General features: G+C 52.2%; 9 protein-coding genes across 9 annotated transcripts; 6 read left to right on the forward strand and 3 right to left on the reverse strand.

The window, feature by feature from the left end:
* Positions 1 to 491: 491 nt before the first annotated feature.
* QC764_505720 (uncharacterized protein) lies at positions 492 to 2,340 on the forward strand (the record flags this gene model as incomplete). Its single annotated transcript, XM_062947826.1, has 3 exons — positions 492 to 681; positions 743 to 1,976; positions 2,037 to 2,340. The coding sequence occupies 3 exons, from the start codon at positions 492 to 494 to the stop codon at positions 2,338 to 2,340; spliced, it is 1,728 nt and encodes a 575-aa protein (XP_062799075.1).
* A 462-nt stretch (positions 2,341 to 2,802) lies between these two features.
* On the forward strand, positions 2,803 to 4,653 carry QC764_505730 (uncharacterized protein; the record flags this gene model as incomplete). The annotated part of the gene is made up of 4 exons (XM_062947827.1): positions 2,803 to 2,874; positions 3,117 to 3,278; positions 3,356 to 3,865; positions 3,933 to 4,653. 4 exons carry the CDS (start codon positions 2,803 to 2,805, stop codon positions 4,188 to 4,190), a joined length of 1,002 nt encoding a protein of 333 aa, XP_062799076.1. The 3' UTR covers positions 4,191 to 4,653.
* Positions 4,654 to 7,488: 2,835 nt separating this feature from the next.
* Positions 7,489 to 9,045, forward strand: QC764_505740 (uncharacterized protein; the record flags this gene model as incomplete). Its single annotated transcript, XM_062947828.1, has 1 exon — positions 7,489 to 9,045. One exon carries the CDS (start codon positions 7,489 to 7,491, stop codon positions 9,043 to 9,045), a length of 1,557 nt encoding a protein of 518 aa, XP_062799077.1.
* Positions 9,046 to 9,116: 71 nt separating this feature from the next.
* On the reverse strand, positions 9,117 to 11,614 carry QC764_505750 (uncharacterized protein). Its single transcript, XM_062947829.1, has 2 exons — positions 11,022 to 11,614; positions 9,117 to 10,964 (listed from the first exon to the last, which is right to left on the reverse strand). Exons 1-2 carry the CDS (start codon positions 11,251 to 11,253, stop codon positions 9,217 to 9,219), a joined length of 1,980 nt encoding a protein of 659 aa, XP_062799078.1. The 5' UTR covers positions 11,254 to 11,614; the 3' UTR covers positions 9,117 to 9,216.
* Positions 11,027 to 15,787, forward strand: smc6 (Structural maintenance of chromosomes protein 6). Its single transcript, XM_062947830.1, has 3 exons — positions 11,027 to 11,882; positions 11,958 to 15,185; positions 15,239 to 15,787. The coding sequence occupies exons 1-3, from the start codon at positions 11,763 to 11,765 to the stop codon at positions 15,389 to 15,391; spliced, it is 3,501 nt and encodes a 1,166-aa protein (XP_062799079.1). The 5' UTR covers positions 11,027 to 11,762; the 3' UTR covers positions 15,392 to 15,787.
* Positions 15,788 to 15,809: 22 nt separating this feature from the next.
* COQ9 (Ubiquinone biosynthesis protein coq9, mitochondrial) lies at positions 15,810 to 17,266 on the reverse strand (the record flags this gene model as incomplete). Its single annotated transcript, XM_062947831.1, has 2 exons — positions 17,056 to 17,266; positions 15,810 to 16,736 (listed from the first exon to the last, which is right to left on the reverse strand). The coding sequence occupies exons 1-2, from the start codon at positions 17,077 to 17,079 to the stop codon at positions 15,810 to 15,812; spliced, it is 951 nt and encodes a 316-aa protein (XP_062799080.1). The 5' UTR covers positions 17,080 to 17,266.
* Positions 17,267 to 22,235: 4,969 nt separating this feature from the next.
* Positions 22,236 to 23,238, forward strand: GBP2_1 (g-strand binding protein; the record flags this gene model as incomplete). The annotated part of the gene is made up of 3 exons (XM_062940774.1): positions 22,236 to 22,417; positions 22,778 to 23,105; positions 23,168 to 23,238. Exons 2-3 carry the CDS (start codon positions 22,898 to 22,900, stop codon positions 23,236 to 23,238), a joined length of 279 nt encoding a protein of 92 aa, XP_062799081.1. The 5' UTR covers positions 22,236 to 22,417; positions 22,778 to 22,897.
* A 307-nt stretch (positions 23,239 to 23,545) lies between these two features.
* Positions 23,546 to 24,821, forward strand: GBP2_2 (g-strand binding protein; the record flags this gene model as incomplete). Its single annotated transcript, XM_062940775.1, has 4 exons — positions 23,546 to 23,704; positions 23,800 to 23,851; positions 23,905 to 24,356; positions 24,411 to 24,821. 4 exons carry the CDS (start codon positions 23,546 to 23,548, stop codon positions 24,690 to 24,692), a joined length of 945 nt encoding a protein of 314 aa, XP_062799082.1. The 3' UTR covers positions 24,693 to 24,821.
* Positions 24,822 to 25,942: 1,121 nt separating this feature from the next.
* QC764_505790 (uncharacterized protein) lies at positions 25,943 to 26,885 on the reverse strand. Its single transcript, XM_062947832.1, has 3 exons — positions 26,634 to 26,885; positions 26,501 to 26,579; positions 25,943 to 26,445 (listed from the first exon to the last, which is right to left on the reverse strand). The coding sequence occupies exons 1-3, from the start codon at positions 26,658 to 26,660 to the stop codon at positions 26,144 to 26,146; spliced, it is 408 nt and encodes a 135-aa protein (XP_062799083.1). The 5' UTR covers positions 26,661 to 26,885; the 3' UTR covers positions 25,943 to 26,143.
* Positions 26,886 to 27,072: the final 187 nt, after the last annotated feature.

A 27,072-nucleotide genomic window follows, 5' to 3' on the forward strand; every position in this document is an offset into this window, starting at 1 on the left:
CTATACTATTCAAGCTCTCTCTTATACACCATAGCACCACTCCCTCCATCTTCGAATTTCAATCTCCTCCAACATGTATCGGCCGATCTGCGCCCCTGAAGAAGCCATTACGGGAACCGGGGCTCTCACATGCCGGAATCGGTCCGGCCCACTTTCCACAATTCCATGACATCACCCCTCGATAATGAGAGTCAATGAGCAATGGCTTAACCCTAGACCAACGGCCGCCATGATCTTGTCCCCACGGCCATGCTGTCATTTCTGCGCATTCTTTACCATTTCACAACATCTCAGCGTGACAAAGGTGGTCTGATATTGTTGCTAGCGATCAGCTAAGCTGCTCACTATCTCATTGCGAACTGGTCAAGACCAGGCACTGATCTATTACTTGAGCCAGGGAGAGTCCCACGAGCTGCCGCTTTTTCCTTTTCAATTGACTGAGCTCAGTGCTTTAAGCCCTTAATTCTTCTGGACAGCCAAACATCCCGAAAATGGCCATCGACATTAGAACACAAGGTTTGAAGAAGCCCGTCCCGGTGGCCCAATACTTGTTTGCCAGATTGTATGAAATCGGCATCAGATCAGTCCATGGGTTACCAGGTGACTTCAACTTGGTGGCACTGGATTACATCCCCAAGGCCAAATTGAAGTGGGTTGGCAGTGTCAATGAGCTCAACGCTGGTATGTGTTCCCCGATCCCCCAGAGAAACAGAGAAAAGAAGAATAGCTCACCACATCCTAGCATACGCCGCCGATGGCTACGCCCGAGCGTTGGGCATCTCAGCTCTTGTCACTACCTTCGGTGTAGGCGAACTGTCCGCCATGAACGGCGTTGCCGGTGCCTACTCTGAGCACGTGCCTGTCGTACACATCGTCGGCTGCCCGTCAACCATCTCTCAGCGGAATGGCATGCTGTTGCATCACACTCTTGGAAATGGCGACTTCAACGTCTTTGCCAACATGGGCTCTCAAATTGCCTGCAACACTGCCCGCTTGAACAACCCAGCCGAGATCGCCGAGCAGATTGATTTTGCCCTGCGTGAATGCTGGATTCACAGCCGCCCGGTATATATCATGCTGCCCACTGATATGGTCGAGAAGCAAATCGAGGGCGCGCGTCTCGACACTCCTATTGACCTCTCGGACCCCCCGAATGAACCCGAGAGGGAGGACTACGTTGTGGATGTTGTTCTGAGATACCTGCACGCAGCGAAGAACCCTATCATTCTCGTCGATGCATGTGCTATCCGGCATCGATGCTTGGAAGAGGTGCGGAATCTGGTTGACAAGGCAAAGCTCCCTGTCTTTGTCACGCCGATGGGCAAGGGCGCCGTCAACGAGTCTTCGCCTACATACGGTGGTGTATATGCGGGTACGGGGTCTCAGCCTGCTGTGCAGGAACTGGTGGAATCGGCGGATCTGGTCTTGTCGATTGGTGCTTTGAAGAGTGATTTCAACACGACGGGTTTCTCGTACCGCACATCTCAACTCAATACCATCGACTTCCACAGCGATCACTGCAAGGTTAGGTACTCGGAGTATCCTGGTGTTGCGATGAAAGGAGTTCTTCGAAAGCTGATTGAGCGTGTCGACACCACAAAGCTTTCTAGTGAGAAGCTTGCCCCGAAGGTGGTCAACGAGGTCTCTGAAAATCGGGACAGCACCGAGACCATTACGCAAGCCTGGTTTTGGCCTCGCGTGGGGGAATACTTCAAGGAGAAGGATCTGGTAGTCACTGAGACAGGCACATCCAACTTTGGTATTTGGGAGAGCAAGTTTCCTCCTGATGTGGTTGGGATCACGCAGATCCTCTGGGGAAGCATTGGTTGGTCTGTGGGTGCTGCTCAGGGAGTTGCACAGGCTATTAAGGACATGGGAGAAGACCGTCGCACAATTCTGTTTGTTGGAGATGGGTCGTTCCAGCTCACTGTCCAGGAGGTGTCAACCATGATCAAGCATAAGCTGAGAGTCACAATGTAAGTTTATCCACGACTTGGAGGGCTTGTTGGTTGGAGTCCTGCTAACAAATTCGCAAGCTTCCTAATCTACAACGAAGGGTTCACCATTGAGCGGTGTATCCACGGCATGGAAGCTGAGTACAACGATATCAGGCGGTGGAAGTACACTGAAATTCCGACAGTGTTTGGCGCAACTGACACGGAAGTTCGGAAGCACATCATCAAGACCAAGAACGAGCTTGAAAAGTTGTTGGCGGACAAGGACTTCAACGATGCAAAGGGCCTGCAGCTTGTCGAGCTGTGGATGCCCAAGCACGATGCGCCGCGAGCATTGAAGCTTACAGCTGAGCAGTCAGCAAAGAACAATGCCCGGATGGAGTGATGGATAGTTGTGCCTGTGTGCAGCCAAACTTGGATAAAATAAGTAAATATCCAATTGTAGCTCATCCTCGGACCTTCCATATTGCCCCGTATCATGCCTTGAGCTTTTGTTTGGACCTCCAGAAAAGGGGATAAATAGGGGTAAACACGTGACCAAACCTAAATCTCAGACCTCGCTTTTAGTGTCACTGGCAACGTCCGACTTTCTTTCCATTAATTGAGAGCGACAACCATCAAAAATTCACATCACCCAACTTTTAACCTCAGCTTTCCAATTCCCATTTCCAACCTTGACGCACCTTTTTTTTTCTGCACCATCCTAGCGACTCTATTTGGTCAGAGTTTACTCATCCGCCAAGCCATTCTAACCCTCACCAAGCAGCAGTCGACGAAAAGAAAAACCTGCTTCTCATTCGGCATCAACCCGGAAAGCAGACAAAACAGAGGCTTCACCTACGAAAAAATGACGGGAAGCGGCAAGAGAAAAGACGCGCCAACTGGCGGTGGCGGGGCGCAGCAAGCTAAGAAGAAAAAGGTATGCGGAAACGAATTGTTTATGGCTTTGAGGGTTTTCGCTCGCTCGCGTACTCGTACCCACTATGCGTGAAAGTCCAGGCCTTTGAGCACGTGTTTGTTTGTTTGTTTGTTCAGTTCCAAACACTGCAGTACACATTGCATACATGTATTCTTTTATGGTGTACTATTCGCTCACTTGTCATTTGCAACCAAGAATGAGTGTGTAAGTAGCGAAAAGCTAACCTATCCGGTATAAAACAGGCGGGAGGCAATGCAGGAAAGTGGAAGACGCCGCATCATATGGCCAAGGCGGCCAACAATCAAGAATCGAACCTCCAGGCAGGAGAACCGGGCATTTGGGTGACATGTGCCCGGCACCAGGAATCCAAGGCAGCGAGGGAGATCGGGGTGTTGTTTGCCGAGGTTGGTGTTACACATTCCCGGGTTGTTGCTGGTGTGGTGGCTGGAAAGAGCGAATACTTACCGCGGACTACGCACAGTATGCAGACAAGATGTATGGCATCAAAGGGGTCCATGACGCCGAGAAGAAGGAAGGCGAGGAGGACGAGGATGAAGACGACATTGAAGCCGCCATCAAGAAGGAAGTGGAAGCGTTGAATGCCAACAGAAAAGGCACCGATGGTGGACACAATATGACGCCCCTCAAGATGAACGTCGACTGCTTGATGTTTGTCAAGACGAAGCCACCGATCGACCCGGTGGCATTTGTGAGACGCATCGTGGAGGATGCAAAGTCTGCTAAGGAGACAGGCCAGATGAAGTGTCGCTATGTGAACCGGCTGACCCCGGTAAGCGTCACGGGGAAGGCCACGGAACAGGGCCTGGAAGGGGTGGCCAGGGAGGCACTCGCTCCTTTCTTCGACCTGAGTGGAAAGAAGACAGATGTTGATCAATCCACGGAGGCCGCGGTGAAGCCAGCAGCGGAAACCGAGGCCAGAAGCGAGAAGGCGTCAAATGAGAATGCCCAACCAGCCAAGAAGGAAATCACTGTGAGTTGTTTTGTTATGCATGCTATCTTCGGGTCCTGATGCTGATTGATACGTTCTCTACGGATAGTTCGCCATCCGACCCAGCGTGCGGAACAATAGCTCGCTAAAGAGAGATATTGTGATCAATACCATTGCTGGGCTTATCAATAACGAGCGCCACAAAGTGAACCTGACGTCTCCGGACAAGGTTATCTTGGTGGACGTGTACCAGAAAGTATGCGGCGTTAGCGTCGTTGACGGCGACTGGGAAGAGTTCAAGCGGTACAACTTGACAGAGCTGTATGGGCAGGGCCAGGGAAGCAAGGAAAAGAAGGAGAAAGAGTAGGGGATGGCAAAGATGGAATTGTGCATCTTTCACCATCTAATGTCCCGTCGATGGTTGGAGGAGGTCCGAGATGCAGATGTCAGAGAGCGGCGCTAAGCCCTATTCAAGATAATTTTGACGAGCCGGGCAGCAGTCCCGTGCAGAATGCACCCCTACCTGGCACCCCGGGCACCCTAACAGCATTGAAGCCAGACCGCTATACGGCCCGTGACCCCCCGCGGCTCATCCAAGCGTCCCAAAACAGCGGAACAGCTTGAATAGCCGCCTTCCAGGTCCAACGTTGCTTTGTCCGGTTGTTGACGTTACATAAGGTCAGAAAAAGAAACGACGGTATATACTTGAAAGTCTCGGTAAGTGGGGGGCTCGAGGATTTCCACTAGACCCTCCACTACGTAGAGGGTAAAAAAACCCTACAACGATAAAAATAATAAAATAAACGCAGACGCGTAAAATGCCAACTCCGTTATTTTACTACTTAGTTTAATAAATTTATATTACTATAATTTTGTAAAGTTTCATTATATTTATAATAAATTAAACTAAGCTGTTATGACGAACTTTTATCTAAAACCTCCAGAAGGGATATTAGTTAAAGGCACTTCTAAATAATCTTAGTTTAGTTCAGCTAAACAATGTATAATAAATAACTGATCTCGATTATAATAGCTTAAATATTAACGATTATATTTTTAATTATATTAAGAAACTATTTATTTGTATTAGCCAGTTTCCTTCTATATATAAGCCTAAAAACTGTGGATCGTTAACTTCTAGACAGTTCTTAGTCCTTTTCTTATTGACTGATACTAGACTGTAGACGGTGAACCCCGCCGCGGTCCCCAGTCCCAATCTTATTAGTCCATTCTGTCTATTTAGACCGTAAGCCCCGCTTAACTGCCCGGTCCAGTCCTGATTGGTTTTTTGCGTCTCCACTTTCTCCCAGAACTGTGACAGCTTTGCAGGCACTGTTGGAATTTCCTCTCTTTTCTTCTTTAGCTTACAATTCAATCAATTGGTATGGTATAACTGTTACCTTATCTCAGAACTTAGCTATTAAGCCGTGAAAATTATATCAATATCCACTATTAATAGAATATAAAAACTTGATAATATCTTTAAACTTATTAAGTTTTATGTAATGTAGGTATTTTATATAAGATGTAAGCTTATCAATAAACTAGGTGGGGTTTTGTCCTATAATGTTCTATTATCCTATAGGTTTTTTACTCTCTACGAAGTGAGATTTCTAGTTAAATCATTAAGCTTCACACCACCAAAACCCTCATGTACTGGATGAAGTATTGATGCCTCTTTTTCTTCTCCAGATTGGATCTTGACACGAGGAAGTAATATTCAAGACAGCCCGTCCAAAATATGTAGGTAGAGATACTCAGCTCTTAGTGGGCTTTGATATCTGATCTGATCCAACCTGGACGAGAGGTGCCCCGCAAAGTTCGAAGAGCTGCCAAATGCTCCCGAGTTTTCGCTTAGCACTGGCCAATCACCAAATCCCCGGCTCGCTTGTTTGTGCGCCTTTGCTTTTTCCCCCAACCGCGGTTTTTGGAAATGGCATTTTGCTCATTTTTTTGGACATGTTCTCTCGCGGGTGACTTTTGTTTTCCTTCAACCTCGACCTATGGAACTTGCGGTTATCGGCCTGGGGGCAGCTTTCTAACCTTTACCACCACCACCCCCCCGTGACGGGATTGCGGCAATCAGCATCCGTGCAGAGCGAAACCATTGCCAGATTCAGACAGCCGCAGGGCCACAGTTCGCTTGTTGTTGCCTGACGGGGGACTTCTGACCGCTCGCCAGCATCGGCCGGCCATTGCATCCCACGAGTGGCATTCCTAATTATTTCCCCAGCGTCTCTTTTTTATCCTCAGTGTGTGAGTGTTCACCGAGCACTTTTCTGGCCTCTCTGGCCCAGCACCTTCCTGTTTCGACTATGGGGTCATCTCGATAAATGTGAGCTTCGGCATCACATCTGCACGGCAGTGGTTGAACATCAGTACATCAACCCGCGGGGGCGGTCTGGAGAGGTACGGGTGCGTGGTTGCGAGCTGTTGCACAACTTTGCTGCAGCCGCTGCATGCTGTGCTACCCCAGGGAACCTGGCAAGACGATTTCGACATATTCAATGTCTCTGATGGTTAGGGATCTGATCTGACGTCTGAGACTGGGATGCTGTATCAAGCAGTGTTTACACTATGTACCGCTGTACTCCGTGTACTAAATTACAAAGTCCTGCCATGCCCAGCCAAAACCGTGATATGGAACTTTTCATGGAACTTCAACCCTGACCTCGTCCTCTGAACGAACCCGAGCTGGCCGTTGTGGTTCTCCACGACTCGGGAACCATCTCGGGATCCATTCGGGAATACCCTGGGGCCCCGGTTAAGTTTGTTTTAGTGGATAGCAACGGGGTGACGGGGGTAGTGGGGTGGTGTGGACGAATTCTTAGCCCCTTCCCAGAAGCCACCCGTCAACCCAGCGTCTCACTTAGCGAAGTTGTTCAAAGTACCTATTCCCAGGTATCTTTTCCCTCCCGCCTTTCCATCTATGAATATGACGCGCTTACACTAGGTATCTCTGAAGCAGGAGGCACGTCTCGGCTGCATCACACCAGTGGTTACACTTCGGCTGTGGCTGACGTGCTGTCGTCCCTTCTCGGGGCGTAGTAGCGTGCAAAATTGCTGCCAGTATGTGACCAGGCTGTCAAGGTAAAGGCTGGCTCAGGCTGGGCCTGGTCCTGCTTTCTCGCTTCACAGCAAACCTTATTCGTCCGTCGTGCATTCTTCGCTCCGTCCATGTGGGCTGCTTGGCAGAGGAAGATCCATCCATCACCCAACCGCCTCCCGCCTGGTCATCGTGGTTTTTTCCCATGTGTACATCCCTATTTGTTTCAGAGCTAAAGAGCTGAGGGCATAATAATAATAATAATGACTGTAAAAATAGCAATGGACGACAGCATTGGCTTCTCTCCTCGTTCTCGTCCTCGCCCTCGCCCTCGCGTCCGCTTCGCTTCCAACATCATGTCCAAGGTCGTGTGGCCGCCTTGTTGTTACTGCTGGTAACACTTCTGATATCCCTGTTTTCCTGAGCTTGTACCGGCTCTACCAAGGTGACTCCTGCTCAATGGCCTTGTTCTTTGTAGCGGAGCGGCAAGACTGACAAGGCATGGAATCGGGAATCCACAAGGGCCGCACCTCGCTCGCTTGAAGATACTGTTTATTGCCCCTTGCCCCCTCTGTCAAGCCCCGTCAAATCTGAAGTACACACACACACACACATATATATGTCAGGTACCTGTCTCTTTGGAAAACACTCTTCTAGACGGGTGACGATGCCAGTTTGCTCTATCAGGGGCATCAGTCACAACCAGACAGACAGCGATACCAACATGTATCGACTACCATCAGAGCAGGGTGTCCGGGCCATGTTGGGCTCAGCTGTTCCTGAAGATGTTACCGTCGCCAGAATACAACCACTCCAAAGTCTCAGGCCACAGAGGATATACCAAGTCCACCTTTCCGACAACACATCTCTACGCCTTGTTCTTCCACCAATTTCCATGTGGCGGCCCCTACGATCAGAACAAGCCAGCGTGGCCACCGAGGTAACAGCAATAGACTGGCTTCACCAGGTTCTCACTCGACAATTCTCATTAGCCACACCATCTTCCTCCCGGTCAGCGAGGAGAGGAAGCGAAGAAACCAGCAAACAGCAGAACCAAGACTCGAAAACCCTGCTACGACTGCTGCCATCCCTCGTCCAACACGGCCAGGACACCAGCACGGCCCTCCGCGAGCTATTCGCCTTTTATGAACCAAGTCAAGGCACAGCAATAGCCCTCTTGGAACCAAAGCTCACAGTGGATCCAAACTCTCCCGAACGACAGCAAGTAGACTTCGAAATCGGCACATTCTACCGACGATTCTTGATCCAACCCGGTTTGGTCTCGCCAACAGGTCGTTTTGGTCCATTGGCAGCTGTTATCCCTCTGCTACAATCATCACAACCCCAAAGAGCACAACCAGGAGCCGGGGGTTTATTTGGAACGGGAGGTGCGGCCAGTTGGTCGGTGGCCTTTCACTCCATGCTCGAAGGTGTTCTCAGAGACGGGGAGGACATGGCGGTTGTGCTGGGTTACTCGACAATACGACGGCACTTTCGGCGGTTAGGATACCTCTTGGACGACGTCACTGTGCCGAAGTTTGTGGTGGTGGATGCTGCCCAAGACTCTAACCTCTTGGTGGAAAGGATACCAGACGGTGGCGACAGAGGAATCAGAATAGCTGGTCTGCAGAGTTGGTCAAATTGCGTCTTTGGCGACCCTCTGTTTGCCACAGTGTTTAGCGATCCGGCAGACTTGCCGCCACCACCCCCTTCCGACTCTTTTCTCAGGGGTTTAAATTCGACTGCTTCAGCGACATCCCCTCCACCACCTGCAACGTCGGCGTCAACGATGACGGCAACATCAAACTACCTATCAACTCTCAACCCGCAATTAATAGAGGCCCTCCCGTCTGCCCCCGTCCGGCTGTTATTCTACCGGATCTACCACATCCTTACCCGCATCGTCGCCGAGTTCTACCGCCCCCGACCAGACTCCACGACGCGAGAGCTAGAAGCGCGGAGGAAGCTCAATGTAGTGTTGGCGAAACTAGCAGAGATACCAGATGATTTCTTGTGTCCTCCTGAAACCCCCTACTCCAGCCTACCCGCGACACCCAACAGCAGCACCAGCACCAAGAGCCTGAGCAAACGTGAATACAGCGTTGCACGACCAACAGGGGAGATGAGTCCAGCAAAGAGAATGCGGGAGTTGGAGAGGGCGATACCAAAGAAATAATGCTGTTTTTTTTTCTTTTAAAGAAATCTGGGAATAGTAGCACGGAGTGGGAGCAACAAGGAAATATCAAGGGATAGACAACGAACCTGACGGATTACACGAATGAGCGAGCATACATGCATGCAATGTATATGTACCATTATATATCTACATAATTATACAATAAGTAGATCATGCTTTTTCCTTACCCTTGCCTGTAATGGGTGCGGTAGGGGTGGTCTCTTCTTCCTCGTCGGAGTCGTCCTCGTCTCGGGGCAAGGTAACCCCCATCAACCCCAACAGATTCCCTGCTGGGCCTGCCATACCAGCTTGGGACTTGAAACTCTCGAGGAGGTTTTTGGCGAGGTTGTAGTCAATATCCACCTCCTCTTCCTCGTTTTCGCTGATCTCTTGCTCTTTGCTTGAGCTTCCAACATCTTTGATCCTTCTTTCTGTGGCTGTTGCTTTGGGGTCCAAGCTCAGTGCCCCCAGCCCCTTGAGCTCGCTCTCAAACTGCTGCATCATCTTTTGGATCTCTTCCGCCTCGTCACCCTCATCATCTTCGTCATTTTCTGAGTCCACTCCTTCAACAACAACCGCTTTTTGTTTTCCCTTGTCTTGTGTTGTTGCTGATGCTGGCGGTGCACCCGATGATTTCCCATCATCACCAGGCAACCCCATCATCTCCCTCATCATCCTCTGGAACTGCTCCTCATCAAAACCGACTTCCTTATCTTCATCCTCCCAGTCCTCATCCTCGTCGCTCTCGTCATCATCATCATCATCCACATCCATCTCATCATCATCCTCATCCTCATCCCCCAACACAACCCCATCCACACCCGCATCCTCGTCGTTCAAAAACGCCTCAAATCTCTCCACTATCTTCTGGAGATCCGCCTGAGTGCCGGCGTCGCCAAAGCCCCCCTTACCCCCCTTTATTTTCTCGGCCTTGACGCCGCCGCTTCCAGAGCCAGCGAGCTCCTTCTCAAGCTGAGTGTAATCGATATCCATCCAGCTATCATCATCCTCCCTTTCGGTATCCTTCCACTCCTTTTCAATCTGCTCATCAGACGGCAGGATGTTCTCCTCCCCATCCTCGGCCAGATCCCCCAGTAGCAACGCCACCTCCCGAACGACTCTATTAGGGTGAGTCTCTGCCTTGTCACCGGCACACAGCAGCTCAAATCCCGTAGTGAGCTTCATCCCCAGCTCTAACCTCGCAAGCTTCTTTTGTGCAGAGTCGGCGGTGGGGTTCGTGGCGGCTTCGACCTCGGCGGCGTGAAGTAATGACTTCCATGCTGGAGGTGGGGGGGAAAAGTGCTGGGATTTGAGCTGGGCGTAGAGGACTTTGGTAAAGCGGATGGAGATGGTGATGAGGTCTTTTGGGGGGAATAGTAAGGGGGTGGTTATTGAGGGGAATAATAGGGGTTTGAGGGAGACGGGGTCTCGGAGGTAGAAGGCTTCGGTAGCGGGGGCGATGGATTGGGAGCGGGAGTGGAGGATGTAGGCTAGTTTCCTTGGGATGGTGACGAGGGCATGGTGGGTGGTGGAGGAGATGGCTGAGGGGTATTTCTCGAGGCGGTAGAAGGATTCGGCTTCGATGAAGGGGGAGTGGAGGAGGGATGAGGGCCTGGATGTAATGGTTGAGATGGCGGATGTCAGGGTGAGGTTCTTGTTGGGCTGTGTGTTGTCTAGGGGGATGATAAGGAGTTTGCCTTGGTGAATCCACACTCGGTTGGTGTCGTTTTCTGGACTGAGCCACTTGGGCAAGACTTTGGCTGCTTCGATTAGGAGAAACTCGCCATCGCTGTCAGAGACACGGACCCAAAGGTTGGGAAAGGATTTGGTGAGCTCCCGGAGGAGGTAGACAATGAGCCACTCGTCTTCCACATTGTCTCCGTAGTGGGTTGTTCCATGGAGATAGGACAGCCCGGAACCTAAAGGGGCAATCAGCTGGGATGGTCTCATTTACTTGATGCCAAGTACACACACACCTTTCTGGATTTTTGTCTCGAGCTTGAAGGGTTCTCGCTGCCATATGTATTCCTTTGCCAGCTCCGTCAGCTTTTTATCAGCGGCCCTCTTAACGGCTTCCAAGCTGGGGAGATCATTGTCTGACTTTTCGCCAATGATGAATAGCATGTACTCGACACAGTCCTCGGACAGCCTCATACGAAAACCATCGAACCCTTCGTCTCCAGGACGCAGCTCTGGGGCGTTGGCCATATTGTTTATTTCCTGTCGTCCGAGTTCGTTTGCCGCTTCCGATGAGGACCTGTCAACCCAAACGCAGCTGCCAGCCGTTCGGTCTTGTTTCTTTCCAGCTTTCCTTCCTGTGTGAGGGGTGGCTGCCTAAGGTACCTTACAGCACCAAACGGCCGTTCAAGTTCAAATTTTACCTATCTCTTTTCGATCTTCCAGTTTACTTCAACACTTCAACGCCTTCTTGTCGACCACGATAGTTACCTTACTTTTCTCATGCCCAGCCTGGCAGTTGAACCTGAGATCTGATCCACTGTAAATGTGGGGTTTAGCGTGTGCACGGGCCGCCTGTTATCAGCTCTGGGCGGGAGTGGAGAAGAACAAGTCACTGGATCTGGGGGGAAGTTCGCGCAAACGACGCGTCTCGAGGGGCCTTTTGCACTGCGCCGCCCACCTACTCGCACCCACAAACAGCTCCGGGACCAGGCGCCGGCTGTCTGAGACCTTTTACCAGCACTTCCATTGTTCTCAAAATGCCGTCGAGGACAATCAATAACCTCGGCGCAGAGTCCTCGCGGAAGCGACACCACCGCGGCGAAGATGACGAGTCAGAGGAGCCTGTACGGCCTCGTTCGCATTTAAATGGTGAATCTGTAAGTGCTCCGGCTTCTTCTCACACATATGGCAGTGCTTCCTTCTTCATTTACAATGTGCTAATCCTGACCCAGCGAAAACGTGCCCGGCTTTCCGATGTGCGCGATGAAACGCGTGCAAACAACCCCGATGACGAAGCCGAGTATCAAGGAGCTGCCTCGCCCGACACCCCACCAAGAACGCAGTATGAGTTAATGCGCGATAATGGGTTCGAGCATTTGCGAACTGAGGCTGCCGATGACCAGAAGGCGACCCAGCGGCTACGGATGCGACCAAACCGTCTAGGAGAAAATGTGGTCGCAGAAAATGGCATTCTTGAGCAAGTCATATGCATCAACTTTATGTGTCACACGAGACTGAACTGCGAGCTTGGGCCCCTTCTCAACTTTGTTGTGGGCGAGAATGGCAGCGGAAAGAGCGCTGTTTTGACAGCAATCACCCTCTGCCTTGGTGGAAAGGCAAGCTCGACGAACCGCGGTGGTAGCCTGAAAAGTTTTGTCAAAGAAGGAGAGGATAAGGCTATTTTGACTGTCAAGATCAAGAACCAGGGGCCTGATGCTTATCAGCACGATATTTACGGCGATTCCATCACCGTGGAGCGTTGGTTCAACAAAACTGGCGGGAGCGGCTTCAACCTGAAAACAGCCACCGGCTCTATTCACTCGAAGAAGAAGGAAGAGGTTGACCAAATCGTGGAGTACTACGCCCTGCAGGTCGACAACCCACTGAACGTTCTATCTCAAGACAACGCCCGGCAATTCCTCAACGCCTCAAGCAAGGCGCAGAAGTACAAGTTCTTCATCGAGGGCGTCCAGTTACAGCAATTGGATAACGACTACAAGCTGACTGCTGAATATGTGAGCCAAATAGACACCAAGATACCTGATCAAGAGCAGAAAATCGAGCTTCTCAAAGTGCAACGGGCAAACGCAGAACGCTTATTGGAGACTCTGGAAGGCGAGCGGTCATTACGCGACAAAATCAACACAATGCGCTTAAAGTTGGCTTGGTCACGTGTCGATACCTGTGAAAAGAGACTGGCGCAGAAGGAGGCGAATCTCGCCGAGATCTCCACCAAGTTGATTTCGGCTGAAGAAAAGTTCGGCTTGAAAAGTCGAGCGTTGGAGCAGGCGGATCAAGAGGTGGAAACCACCAAGGCGAAGCTCGAGAGGGCGAAGGAAGAGGAGCCAGAGCTGCAGGCCAAAGTTGAAGAGGCGAAGGCTCATAAGGAGGCCATGGTAGCAGACCTTATGAAGGTCCAGGCCGAGGAGCGAGAGGCTCACCAAAACTGGAAAGCCATGACTGACCAGGTCAAGGATTTCGAGAGAAAGATCGCGCAGGAAGAGAGGAGTCTGCAGGAGGCACACGGTGGTCTCCAAACCCTGAAGATGAAGGAGCGCGACGAGGCTCGGGCCAGGGTCCAGGAGCTCGAACAAAAAATCGATGACAACAAACAGCTGATTCCTCGGATCAAAAGCCAGATGAGTGATTCGGCAAGGGCCCTAAACCCCATCAAGGAGCGGGTTACCAAGAAGCAGGAGGAGATCCACAATCTCAAAAAGGAGATTGAGAAAACCCAGGCACAAATCGGTGTGCCGCTTGCTGCTTACCACAAGAATATGCCGAGGCTGTTAAAGGCCATTGACGGCGACAAGAGGTTCCAGCAGAAACCCATCGGCCCGCTGGGCACCGTCGTGCATCTTCATAAACCGGAATGGGGAGCGATTTTGGAGTCTTATTTTGGCAACAACCTCAACGGTTTTGTCGTCTTCAGCAAAGCCGACATGAATGTTCTTGCAGACTTGATGAGGCGATGCGACATCGACAGCAACCGCAATCCCATCTTCGTGGGCCAGCGAAATGCCCTCAATCTGGCGGGAAAAGAGCCAGATGCGGACTTCGACACCATCCTGAGAGTACTCAAGATTGACAACCAAGCTGTTCGGGATACACTTGTTATCAACCACGCGATCGAACAAGTGCTCTTGATTCATAAGCGCACAACGGCTCAGAGCGTGATGATGGATGGAACGGCACCGCCCCGCAATGTCAAGAGATGCATCACATTCCATGATTCCAAGAACGAAGGGCTAAGCATTGAAATGAAGCCGAGCGGCATATCAACAAGTCCGGTCAGGATTGGGACTCAGCCCAAGCGCCTGCAGACGGAATCTGCCTCTCAGATGGCCTTCTTGAAGGAGTCCCTGTCAAAATTGGAGTCGGAACTCCAAGCTCTCCGAGTTGAATACAAACGTGTCCAGGATGAAAACTCCCACCACAAGACAGCCCTTGCCAAAGCGGAGAAAGAGGGGGCCGTTCTCGCACAGCAGCTGCGAGAGACCGAACTAGAGCTTGCGGAGATCGAAGTGGCTTTGGACGAGTGGGATGGGTCTGACGCCCGACTCCAAAGTTTGCGTGAGCAGCTGGCTCAAGCACTGGAGCAGAAAGCCCACCACGGTCAACAGGTGACTGGGCTTATTGTGGCCAAAGACCAGAAAAACGTACTTGCCGAGGAGGCTTACAAGGCACTCAAAGCTCAGAAGCTGCAGCTCAAGGACTGCGAAGTCAGTGTGAATAAGGCAGAGGAAAAGGCCAAGTCTGCGGAGACGCACCGGCATATTGTGCTTCGAGAAAAGCTCGACAGTGAAGACGCGTATAAGCAACTGAAGGCAGAACAAAAGGAAGCGGAAGAAAGTATTGGGAGGGAAAAGGATAGGATCGCGGAGAGAGAGGCGGAGGCCATTCAGGTGTGCCCAGAACGCGTGCATTTGCTAGACGGCGAGACGGAGAAGTCCGTCAATACACAGTACTTTGCTCTGCGGGCTCGATACGACAAAATGACCAGCAGACGCCAGTTGAACGAGCAGGAAGTTATTGAGCAAGCCGAAAAGGTTCGGAAGAAGTACGACGAAGCAGTCAATGGCCTCAACTCGATGGTGGAGTCAAGCGAACGTCTCAAGCATTCGTTGAGCCTACGTTTGGACAAGTGGCGCAAGTTTCAGCGGTACATCTCCGCCCAGTCGCGTGTGAACTTCATATATCTCCTCAGCGAACGCGGGTACCGAGGGAGGCTGCTGCTGGATCATAAGCGCAGGCTCCTGGACGTTCATGTGGAGCCCGACCACACCGAGAAACGTGCCAGTGGACGGAGTACCAAGACGTTATCCGGCGGAGAGAAATCCTTTTCTTCGATTTGTATGCTGTTGGCCATCTGGGAAGCCATGGGTTCGCCGCTGCGGTGCTTGGATGAGTTTGATGTGTTCATGGACAATGTGAACCGCGCTGTTAGCCAAAATATGCTGGTAAGCTCAGCCTGTTGTTCTAGGGATATATATCTGTTGCTAACGTTATCTAGGTTGCCGCTGCTCGAAGGTCGGTCAACCGGCAATACATCTTCATCACACCCAACGCTATCGACCCAAAGATCATCGCTGAAAAAGACGTAAAACTTATTCGACTCGTTGATCCACGCCAACAGCGACTCACCAGCATGCAAACAATATCATGAGGTCTTTATACCTGGTTGGTTTCATTGTGCATATTTCTCGGCTTCGTCATGTGTCAAAAGTGGGAGGAGTTATGGGTTAGGGAATGCTAGTATCGGAATTTGGGTGGGCTTTCTGTGGTGGATCAGGGGGCAGTTTGGCAATTCTCCATGTGCAAGGTGCTATGTCGAAAGACTCCTACAGGTTTGCTTGGTGCATATGGCGGAAAGGGATGATAATGATTGGAATTCTTGTGCAAATGGCATTGTCTTAGGGTCATCTCCACGTGCAGGTTTTATGGGTTCATTGGTTTTGAACACACAGTTAGTTAGTGGTTGTACATCCAGTTATAATACAAACTCGTCTAATGACCAAGTCTCTTTCTCTTTGACGACACCTTTTCTACTCATACATGTCCATCCCAACATCCCAACATCATCTTTATATCCTAACCCCCTTGCTCCTCAACAGATTGACCCCCGCGCTCGCCGTGAAGCCAACCCATTCCCCGACACTCCTAACCGCCCCGCCCAGCTCCTCGGCCTCTTGAAGCCTCCTCCTGAGGAACCGCCTTGTCTCCTGGAACCCCTCGCTCTTGTCCGTCGTCATGAACAACTCGGCCGCGGCATAGATACCACTGAGGGCCGCCCGCTTGGTGTACCAGCTCGGATCAACACTTTTATCCCCGGCAAGATAGTAGATCTCATCTGCCAGCATGGCGAGCTCCCTGACGGCGACGGGGACCTGGAAGGGCTGGGCCATGACCGCGAGGGCCTGCTGCCAGTGCTGTATGATGGGCTCGTTTTGCTTTAGGCGCAGCCAAGTGAGGAGTTCGAATTTTTCCGAGACGGAGAGGCCGGAGAGGAGGTCGCTGTGCTGGCTCGCGAGGGAGGGGAGGGTGGTGCGGGTGGTGTAGAGGTGGAAGTGGATCAGGCGGGCGACGGGGGAGGGGCCGAGGAAGGAGGGGGAGATGTCGAGGAGGGAGAGGTCGCGGGCGGCGAGGGTGAGGGAGGGGAGGGTGAACCCGTGGGTGGGGATGTGGGAGGTTAAGGCGGTGGTGAGGAGGGTTGTTTCGGCTTGGGTGAAGGGGCTGGGGGGAGGGGGGTGGGTGGTGGAGTGGTAGGTTCTTCTTGTTTGGAGGGGTTGCGGTGGTGGTGTTGTTGGTGGTTGGGTTTTGGGGGTTGATTTGGATTTGGTTCGGGGAGTCGAGGGGAGGGTGGTGATGGGTCGGGAGGTGACGGCGGAGAGTCTTCCGGGGAAGGATCGGGTGGCCGGCCGGGTGGTGGTGGTGGGGAGGAGGAGGATGCGCCGGGCTGCGCCGGAGCAGTTGACGGCTGCCGGGTAGGCCATTGTTTGGTGCTTTTTTCCCTATCAGACCTCGAACTGTATAGGTCAGAAAGTTGCGGTTCGTATGGCCTGTATGGGGTTCCTGTAGTGACGTGATGGATCGATCGCAAGGCGCTGTTAACTGCGATATCATATCATGATCGGTGGTGGTCAAAGCTTGGTGCCTGCAACTGAGACTTTACTGTATCAAGTTAGCTTAGGGAATACAAAAGTGGTTCTCTACATGTTCTGCCCCACTTTGAGCCCAACCTGGCAGATCGTGGCCTTGCTTCACCAACCCCAACCCTTGGAATTTTGGGACATTGATTCGGTTGACGCGATATCAGAATCAAAACCTTACCAAGATATTCCCAACGACGTACATCTTGACAGACAGAGCCACCACTCGGGCGGTTGTGTTTGTATACACAGGCCCAGGTTACTCTTGGAACCATCGAAGATCAGAAGATCAGCGAGAGGGTCCCTGAACAACATGGCAGGTGTCGGCCGGGCGTGAACGATACAAGGGGTATAGCACGCATGAAACCAGGAAACTAATGCAAGGCCTCGCGGAATCCAGCTTCGACACCGATCTCAGCACCAACTGGAACGACCTTAAAGGCCTCTGAAGAAGCCAAGAGAAAGGGTTACCGTGCCGAAATTCCAACTGATCAATCACAGAGGCATCCACACCGTGTTGTTACCACCGCGGAGACTCTCACACAACTCATCCACTTTTCTTTTTCTCTGCTTGCGACAGCTTTCAAGAAGTCCCATTCATTACCACAACTTATCGAGTCATAAAGATTGTCGGGTCAGATGCGACATGGGGCTTTCCAACCTGCGCCCAATCGACGTCCATGATGCTGCCGTCTGCTGTACCAGCCCGCCGCCTATGCTATGCGGGGCCGCCCAGTCGACAAGCCCGCAGATACGGGATCTTCTCTAGAAGAGCCATATGCCGTGACCTGACATTAGGCGATTTCCCTTCGGTAAGCTATGCTGTCATGCTGTCGTGCTGCCAGGTAGGTGACGGGCTGGCCGTCATCGAGAGAGTCTTGTGCGATTGAGTGACATATCCCTCACAGAGATCGTCTTTTCGTGCCTAGAAATCAACCTCAACCGCATTCGGGTCAGTCTCCGCCGGATCAAGTCCCCGGGCCGCTCCACTCCCCATCCTCCGCTGCCGAAGGAGGAGCTTGGGAGTGGTCCAGACCCGTTCTTCTGCTTGAGACTCCCAACTTGTCACCCGCAAATCGGCCTTCCACCATGGTACTGTTGCATACGCATTTATTAGCCGACTCACCGGTTTCATGCACTGCTGGTTCCTCGGACGGCAGCACACCACTGGTCCCCAACCTGCGGTGTTGGCAGTGGGTCATGGTCGTTTTTGTTTGGAGACGCCAGAGGCAGCTGCTCGACTGAGCAGAGCGCTGTCGTTGTCGAGCCGCTCCGAATTCTGACATGCCTGACAGTGCCGGCCTTTCAAAAAAGGGCATAAAATTGCTCTGGATGCCCATGGCTGACGGCGTGCTTGAAGAAGGCCATACAGCATCAGGATTGGGTAGCTCAGTCCGCATCGTGCTGCATTTTTCATCTGCCGTGTGACCATTGACCCAAGAGTTTTTTTGTGTGAAGTGGATGGCAACCGTCAAAGTTAACAGCGGCTTCCCCAGCGCGGCACATGGTTCGTAAGGCAGACCAATATCAGGGATATATATCGTACTTATGTCGTCTTCGTCGTGGTTCGCTTGGCTCGCCCATCGTATTTGCTGCCTCCCACAGGCAGAAAAATAGATGGCGGGGTTGGCTCCTTGCCTCGGTGTTGGTTGGCATATGTACGTTGGAATGGAAATTTTTATCCATCACACCATGTTGACTTGTAGTTGTCACTGTGCAGATCTCGAGTGTCATGTCATACTGGCCCCATGTTCCACAGCACGACAAGTGATCGACTCGGCGATGAAGGACCCAGCCTTACCCGGGACAACCGTCTCGGTGTCATCGCGGCATCAGCCCAATTGACCACAAGATGGTGGATGTGCTGAAGGGAAAGGGGCATCATGTAGAGAGAGACACGAGTGCAGCCGCCAGCTTCCACCAATGACATCGCCCAGCTCAGTCTGTGGACAGTGATCTGAGACGTCCATAGAAAACTTCTTATCTGACATGGAATGTCTTTGAAGAGCTGACCTCGGGAGAATATCCCGAGTCTGCCATTGGAAACGGAGCCGGGCTGCTGTGCTCGTACCAGAAAGGGTCTTGTTGGATTCATGCTTCTGTACGTGACTTGATCGGGACACCATTGCACCCCTGAAGTTGAACAGCTGTCTGTGACCGCAAGGTACCCCTGGATTCAAGAATATTGCAAACGTGGGGGACGACTCGGTAGGGCAGGTGGGGTTGACAGCGTTGATGGGCCCTCGCCGAGATGCTTTGCAAACGGAATTCTAGGTGCTGTTAAACGGGCAAAATCAGTCCCAATGTCAGGTCGATATCAGAGATGAGAGAACCGTCCACTTGTATGCTTATCCGCTAATGGAGGAATATCAACGGCAACGGGCTTCACATCGGTGTCCAGATGAGCTGCTGGCCGCTGGCTGCGAGTCTTCACCATGGCCATTCATGGTTGAAAAGAGGCAATCAGCACATTGGTGTGTGCGGGACAGAAGCCCCCCTGTCGGATGCAGCAGCAATCCACCACCCCATTTTCTCAGTCTTTTGTGGGCGCCAAACATGGCGACTACAAGGTCCTTCAATGCGGCCTTCTGAGAATGTTATGCAGACGCCGTTGGGGTCCGAGAATCAGAAAATGAAGCGCGAAGTGGAGACAGAAGTTCGGAAGGTCTTAATCTCTCGAGTTGGAGATGGTGGAGGGCTGGAATTGACGTTTGCTCAAGCACCAGCGGCATCTTTGGTTCTGGCGGGGCTCGTACCCCACCCACTCCGAATTCTTTTGACGCCATTCAACTTGTCAGAAAGGCAGCCATCAAAGGTGACGAGGCTGCCGTATTCCATCATGCTCAGAACATCACACGCAGCATGTGTCAACGACCTTTCCTGGATTCCCACTCTTGTTGCTTCTGATCAAGAGCATGATGGAACAGGGCAGCTTTGTGTCCCTACAATATGTGGGCATGTTGACAGCCTCAAGCCTCACCCACAACCAGGTAACCAAGGTACACCACAGCCTTGCCCAGCAATTTTTTGAGCCTTTTCCAAGATCGACCCCCTCGGGTCGTCTGTAACAAGGAATCCCTGAACCGGAAGAGACGGCTGATCTCCGGCCGTCCCCGATAATCTGAGTCCGTTCTCTTGGTGTTGTTGCGCTAAAGATTAGTGGGCTGTCACAGTTGCAATCCTAATCGATTACGAGCCTCATGCGAAAGGCGAAAGGTCAGCACCCTTCAGCAAGAAAACACGCAACTAAGGAAAGGATGGAGAGCTAACTCCATGAATTATACCTATTTGTCTTCCCCATCACTTAGGGCTTGCCTATATAGATGTTAGCTGCTTAATGAATAGTTGTAGATGAGGTGATCAGACAGATCTATACCCAAGCAAGACAAATATCTCCATCTCTACCACCGCCGCCCTGCTCATTAGCCATTGTTACGGGGCACACCGGGCTGCAACGCTTCCTTTATGGCACACGCAGTTGTAGCCGGTACATTATTCTGCTCTGCGCTACCGTGGTCGTGGTTGCATTCTGTGTCGCAGGCCTCAATATGATGGTACCGTAATAATGTGTAATTACCATCTCAGCACATGTAAACGGTTCCGCATTCTCGTATAACCGTCAACGTCTGTCTGTGTGGAGTTTCCGCCGTTTCATCAGCCACAGCCGACCTGGGCTGTCTTGCTGCCTTCAAGCTTCTGCCTCAGGTATCAGGCTTTCACCTGGCTGAGGCAAAGTGCTCCGTTCGGCATCCGTTTGCTCCGCCCGCACATTGGGATAGCTGAGGTGAGAGGCTCAGTTCCAGGTTGAAGCAATCCCTTGTCCACCACCTCGACAACTTCTTCTTCCCATCAAGGGGAAATTTCTTTGGTCTCCTGGTTGCAGACTGACCTTTTGTCACATAGTCGCACGACAGACAACCTGGAAGCCATTTCACCCTCCACTGCAGAGCAGACCCCAACCCCAACGAGCGCCATTTGCAACCTCCACAAATCCGCCAAGAGCTCCACATTCAACCTCGATCCTTGCGGCGCCTGACTGCCTGGGCCACTGTCCGACGCGTTCTCCCTGGCGTCGGCCTTGCTCACCCCGGCTCAAGAACTTTCATTCAGTGCTGCTTGACCTGGCTGGACTGTCGACGCGATTTTTTTTGCCCTATCCAACATCGCCTTACCCTCTCTGCCTCTGGCTGTACCTCGCACCTGCCGTCTGAGGCTTGATCCCGCTTTTTTCGGCCTTGCAGCGCGCCTTTGAACCTTTTTCGAGCCGCCAAACGCAAGCCTGCCCAACTCTTGTCAGCAAGAAAAAAAATCACATTTTGGCAGCCAAAGCACCCGACCACAGCACCGCACCCCAGTGTCAGGTCCCAAGGTTCCCCGTCACCTCACCTCTCCCGCCCTCAACCGACTCGGTGGCCCGTTGCGCGAACGTCGCGCCGTACCTTGGCCTCAGCTGCTGTCCGCCAAACAGCAACCATCCCAAAGTCCTGCAGTGACAGACACCTGCCCTTTCCGCACCCAATCGTCGCGTCGCCGAAATTTCCCTCCGTCAAGCGGCTAAGTCGACAGAAAATTTCGATTTTCCAATTATCACCATGGGTAAGTACGACATCAATTGCATTCCTCTCCCTGGATACCATCGGTATAGGTATTCCCCCCTCTTCCCAATCAGCCAGCCCATTCGGGCGGTCAACCAGCCAGACAGCCAGCCAGACACACGAAGAGACTGAACACTCTCTCCCCGCTGTTCGCCCTGTCAGCTTCCATTCTGGCCCTCCAGGTGGGCGTGCGCAAGTCGCGTCCTCATTGAGCCTCCTCCCGAAGATGCCTGCCTCTTCCCCTCCGCTCCGTTCCCCCCTCCCCCTCATCCCATCCCCGTCCCGAGTCTTGCATATACACACCCCCAGCAAGACATCAGGACATATCTCTGTCCATCCACACGCACCGGGCGGTTCTGGAATGGACGGACTACTCCAGGCCGGAACACCTCGATCGTGGGCATTATCCCAGATGCCTCAGTGACGTGTTACTGCCGCTTGTAACCCCCAAATCTCCAGGACCTGCCCAGTCGGCGTTTTTTGGTCGATTTCCACAGGGCCAGTCTGTGGCAGTCGGTGCAGGTTGGTCCTCGAGCCTTGCTCGCTCGCTCTACCACTCACAAGGGCCCCTCGCTGCTGCAGTGTCTTGCAGTTTTCCTACCTGCACTGCCTGGTCTTCGACATACCACCCACATACACCCATCCGCCCGTACATACATACATGTACCTTCACAATCAGCCCCCCCCTCCCTCTCAGCCAGCCTGCATGTCTTTCCCATCCTGATCCACAATCCTCGGATTCTCTCACTACCACACCCCGCCGCACCCCCCTCAAGTGCTACCTACCATTCCTTCAAATTGCCATCCCTCAATCACTTCACTTCCTTTTCTTCTTTCCCCACCTATCACCAACCCTACCTTAACTGGCTTCTTCCAACATCTCGTTTCTGACCGATTTCTAACCTTCTCTTTCTCTCTCTAGCTGACTCCGGTGATACCTATCGCCCTGTAAGTATCTGCCCTGATTCTTGGCCTGTGCACTCTGTTCTTCGTCGTTTTGATGAGACCGGCGGCTATCTCTTATAGCCGCAAGCTCTCGGAGGAATGGTGTGACTGGTAGTCAGACCTGACTCTCATCCCATCCACCTGGCGTCAGTCAGATATGTGGTTTGGTGTTTGCGCTTTCGAGCTCTTCGGCCTGATGAGTTTGAGACCTGTGGGTTCTTTGTGTTGAAAGTCCAATGCCATGATCACTGATGATTAGGTGCTGGAGGATCATCACAGCGCTCCCCCGCTTTAGGCGTGCCAGAGACAAAGACATATACTGGCGAGTCACATGACATGGTTACATACTGACATTGTGACCAGCGTGAGAGGTCGCGCTCTCCCAGACGTGGACGTTCCCGCAGTCCGAATAACGGTACCCGTCGGTCATATTCGCCCCGTGACCGCTCACGGAGTCGTCATCGGAGAAGAAGCCGTTCGCCCATGACTGGACAGGGCGCATCCGCTGGAGGATCAGGACAAGGATACAACAATAACGGAGCTCCTCATAGATCGTTCGAAGATCGTGCCGTTCACCGCGAAAACGTCATGAATAACATTCGAGAGTCGTCGCAGCAGGACCGCCGCGTCTATGTCGGCAACCTGTCTTACGACGTCAAGTGGCACCACCTCAAGGATTTTATGAGGCAGGGTGAGTGGATGGCACTTGGGAAAGGAATGAATGGAGGAAGAGACTAACGTGACCTCTCACAGCCGGTGAGGTTCTCTATGCCGACGTATTGCTTCTTCCCAATGGAATGTCGAAGGTGGGCTTTCACAAGTGATTTTGGCTGGTTCCTTTGTGGTTCCTATTCTGTTTGGTTATTTGATGGACGGTTGGGTTGACGGGTTGGGACGCTGTCCACGACGATATTTAGGGATGCGGGTAAGTTTCTTCATGCACACCGGTCAATCCGAGAACAAAGTGCTAACCTTGTGACTGTCATAGAATTGTGGAATACGCCACTAGGGAGCAGGCTCAGAATGCCGTTGCGACGCTCAGCAATCAGAACCTAATGGGGCGACTGGTGTATGTCCGCGAGGCAAGTACCCGGACCCGGCAACGAGCGGAGCCATTCTGTGACGCTAACAATGGATAGGATCGTGAGGCCGAACCTCGCTTCGGTCCTCCTGGAGGAGGTGCCCGCGGTGGTTTCGGTGGCCCTGTTGGCCCTGGCGGTGGTGCTCCGTACGGAGGAGGATTTAACCCCGGCATGGGAGGTGGAGCTCCAGGAGGCGGGCCCCCGGGTGGTGCTCGTCAAATCTTCGTGTCCAACGTTTGTCATATCTCCCCATTCCGGTTCTTCATTGCCAACGTGGCAATATGATGCTGACAACCTCTGTAGCTGCCGTTCAACATTGGTTGGCAAGACCTGAAGGATCTGTTCCGGCAGTCCGGTAAGTAACCTGATGCGACTGATGTGTGAGGAGTCTAACAAGTGCAACTGCAGCACGAACTGGTGGGGTTATTCGCGCCGATGTTCATCTCGGCCCCGACGGTCGCCCCAAGGGTTCTGGTATTGTTGTATTCGAGTCCCCCGACGATGCGAGAAACGCTATTCAGCAATTCAACGGCTATGACTGGCAAGGTCGCGTAATTGAGGTTAGGGAGGACCGTTTCGCCAATGCTGGTATGGGTGCTGGCGGTTACGGTGGCCGCGGTGGCTTCGGCGGTCGCGGTGGCTTCGGCGGTGGCTTCGGCGGCCGTGGAGGCTTCGGCGGTCGCGGTGGTTTTGGCGGCGGCGGTTATGGTCGTGGAGGCTATGGCGGCGGTCCTGGTGGTGGTCCTGGCGGCCCCAGCTTCGGTGGTCCTCCAGGGGGCGATGGCTCTGTCCCTCCGAACCCTTTTACTGACAACGCCACCGCCGGCACTGAGAAGAACGAGATTATCTACGTTCGCAACGTGAGTGTCCTTTTCACCCACGATGCCCATTGATGGTTTCTAACAATACCCTAGCTTCCTTGGTCTACAAGCAATGACGATCTCGTTGAGTTGTTCTCGACTATCGGCAAGGTTGAGCAGGCCGAGATTCAGTACGAGCCTAGTGGCCGCTCGCGTGGCAGCGGTGTTGTTCGCTTCGACAATGCCGACACCGCCGAAACCGCCATCAACAAGTTTCAAGGATATCAGTACGGCGGCCGGCCTCTGGGTCTGAGCTACGTCAAGTACTTGAACCAGGGTGGTGGTGACGCCATGGACACCGACCATGGTGGATTGACTCAGGACCAGATCATGTAAACCAAGCATGAACACTTGCTTGTGCTCGAATCGAACTCAGCCATTGGATCGTCAACAGCCACTGTCGACAAATACAGTCATCAACGTTATTGGATGAGTCAAAGCTGCCACAAGATATCACTTCAGCTCTTCGACTCGTTTACATGATCTCGTCGCTTATTCCCGTCGACATGGGCCCAGAGCATTCAATAGCACCTCGGTTCGACACAACACTGACGACATTCCTCACCCTCAGCAGATTGTTTGTATTGCGTTTTGTTTCTTTTTCTAATGGGGAGGTGGAGGATTCGGTAGTTTATGTCAGGAGGAATGAAAAGAGGTGGTTTACAGACTCGACTTTTTAGTCTTCAACACTCGGGTCTCAGCAACGCAAAAATTTTTGGTGCGCAGTGTTTTTGCTCGATTGGGACTGTCCGTTCTCTTGGCGCCGCGGAAAATGGAAATCGGACGGCTTTTAAACCCCTAGAATGTACAGCGAATAGCATCTGATTATCCCGTTGATGGCGGCGTTCGAAGGAAGGGCGCCGGGCAACGATAGGCTTGTTGGTAAGGGTGTGTGCGATGCGTAGGAGCGGGCTGGTCAGCCATGGTTCGCGGACTTGAAGAGCGTGTGGTGAGTTTGCATGTGGAAAAAGTGTAGGATCGGCCGTCGTCAGAGCATGATACTGGTGCTGTCATTGGTGCTGGCGTTTTTGGTATGCTTTGGGTCCTGGCTGATTGTGATGGCGTTGGCGAGATGATGGATGGCCCCCAGTTCATATGGCCTGCAATACCGCAACTCTGTTCGGCCCATCCACCGTTATAAAAAGGTTGTGGATCACGATATCCTTATGAAAGGAAATGGGAGTTGAAGGTGCTTTGTGTTTTGGAAAATCGATACCCCCCGGCTGCGTTGGTTTTATGAATTCTTCGGTAATTGGGAGATATATGCGTCTGACGTTGTGGGCTTCATTTTAGGGGCAAAGCAAGCCCGGCATACATGGTACATCTCGGGACATTTTGCCACCGATTTGAATATAAACTCATTTTTTTGGAACCCGTTATTGTCCTCATATGTATATTGGACGTGTGTTTCTGCAGTTGGCTGCAGCTTGTCAACGCAGTATTTGTCACTTCAAGGACGGTTGTTAGAGGCAACCACGTTGGGCGGGAGAGCGGGGATACATCTGACAATGTCTTTTGCGACCTTCCAAACAAACAATTTAAATCGAAGTCCACCACGGGTGGTTGGATTCAGGAATGGAATGTTTACGCCATTGTGACTAACCCATCGGGTCCGTCCATATCCTCTTCATCAAAGCAGAGATGTGACCAGGTAATCTATATATCCCAGTTATCAAATTAAGCTGTTTAATAATCCCCAACACATGGATATCTTTTTTTTTTCAGCTCTCCGCTGGCTGGCTGGCTCAGACTGATTTAGATACAGCACAATAGGGCACACTTTTCTTCTACGCCTGAGTCTTCATCTTCCTCCTCGCCTTCTCCTTGGCCTTGCGCTTGGTCCTGTCCCTCGGCTTGAGCCCGCTCATGCCCGCCTTGCAGACGTCGGCGTACCGGGCGTAGAAGGAGTCGAGGTCGTCGGGCTGGACGATGGTGGAGAGCTTGAGTTTTTTGCCCTCGTTGCGGGCCTCTTTTGACTTGGAGTTGGAGGCGCGGATTAGGATTGGGGCTTGGGGGAGGGGGGCGGTGGTGAGGGTTTCTTCATGTTCTTGTTCTGATAGGGTTTCTTTTGCTGATTCGTCGTAGGAGTCTGGGGGAGTTTGTTAGGGGGGTGATGAGGTTGGGAAGGGGGGAGGGTAACGAACAGCGTTTTTGGGTGAGGAGGATGGTGCCCTTTTGGGATTGTTTTTGGGTTGTGAAGAGGGCTGTGAGGGCGGTGAAGAACTATGGAGTGTCAGTGTGTGAGAGGTGAGATAAGGGGGGAGGAAGGGGGTTTACCTCGTCTTGGGATAGGTGTTTACTCATTTTGGGTGGTGGGTTGGGGGTGAGTGCCCTGGTGAGAGATGGTTGTGTGTTTATGAGACCCGTTCCTCTCAACACGCTCGCGAGTCAAGTGTGCGATGACTGAAAATAGAGATGTTACTTGGGGTTGTAGTGTGAGTGTGGGTGTGTGATAGCCCCGCCAGTACGTTGTCGTTGCCCGTTGATGGAGACTGGCGGGATTGCCCAGGCTGATACTGTGGGGTCCCCAAAAGTTAGCGCAGTGAAGTCAAAAGTGGGCGCGGTTTGATTTAGTGGGCCCCACTTGACATCTTAGGACGGTGCGCTGCGGTTATCGATAAGAAAAAGTTCAAGACTTTGGGGGAGTTTCAGGAATCAACGGAATACAGAGCGCAAAGCCGGTTAGCCCACCCACGATACTCTGAGACACCAATTT

Source organism: Podospora pseudoanserina, chromosome 5 (genome assembly GCF_035222485.1).
Source record: "Podospora pseudoanserina strain CBS 124.78 chromosome 5, whole genome shotgun sequence".
Classification (NCBI taxonomy): Eukaryota; Fungi; Ascomycota; class Sordariomycetes; order Sordariales; family Podosporaceae; genus Podospora; species Podospora pseudoanserina.

Bases quoted from the DNA above. Each gene is read 5' to 3' on its own strand.
- QC764_505750 (XM_062947829.1), bottom strand. From the start codon at position 11,253: ATGGCCAACGCCCCAGAGCTGCGTCCTGGAGACGAAGGGTTCGATGGT. The intron at 10,965-11,021 runs GTGTGTGTGTAC...TTGCCCCTTTAG, and splicing joins CGAGACAAAAATCCAGAAAG to GTTCCGGGCTGTCCTATCTC.
- smc6 (XM_062947830.1), top strand. From the start codon at position 11,763: ATGCCGTCGAGGACAATCAATAACCTCGGCGCAGAGTCCTCGCGGAAG. The intron at 11,883-11,957 runs GTAAGTGCTCCG...ATCCTGACCCAG, and splicing joins CGCATTTAAATGGTGAATCT to CGAAAACGTGCCCGGCTTTC. The intron at 15,186-15,238 runs GTAAGCTCAGCC...AACGTTATCTAG, and splicing joins CTGTTAGCCAAAATATGCTG to GTTGCCGCTGCTCGAAGGTC.
- QC764_505790 (XM_062947832.1), bottom strand. From the start codon at position 26,660: ATGAGTAAACACCTATCCCAAGACGAG. The intron at 26,580-26,633 runs GTAAACCCCCTT...GACACTCCATAG, and splicing joins AACACCTATCCCAAGACGAG to TTCTTCACCGCCCTCACAGC. The intron at 26,446-26,500 runs GTTCGTTACCCT...AAACTCCCCCAG, and splicing joins CCTCCTCACCCAAAAACGCT to ACTCCTACGACGAATCAGCA.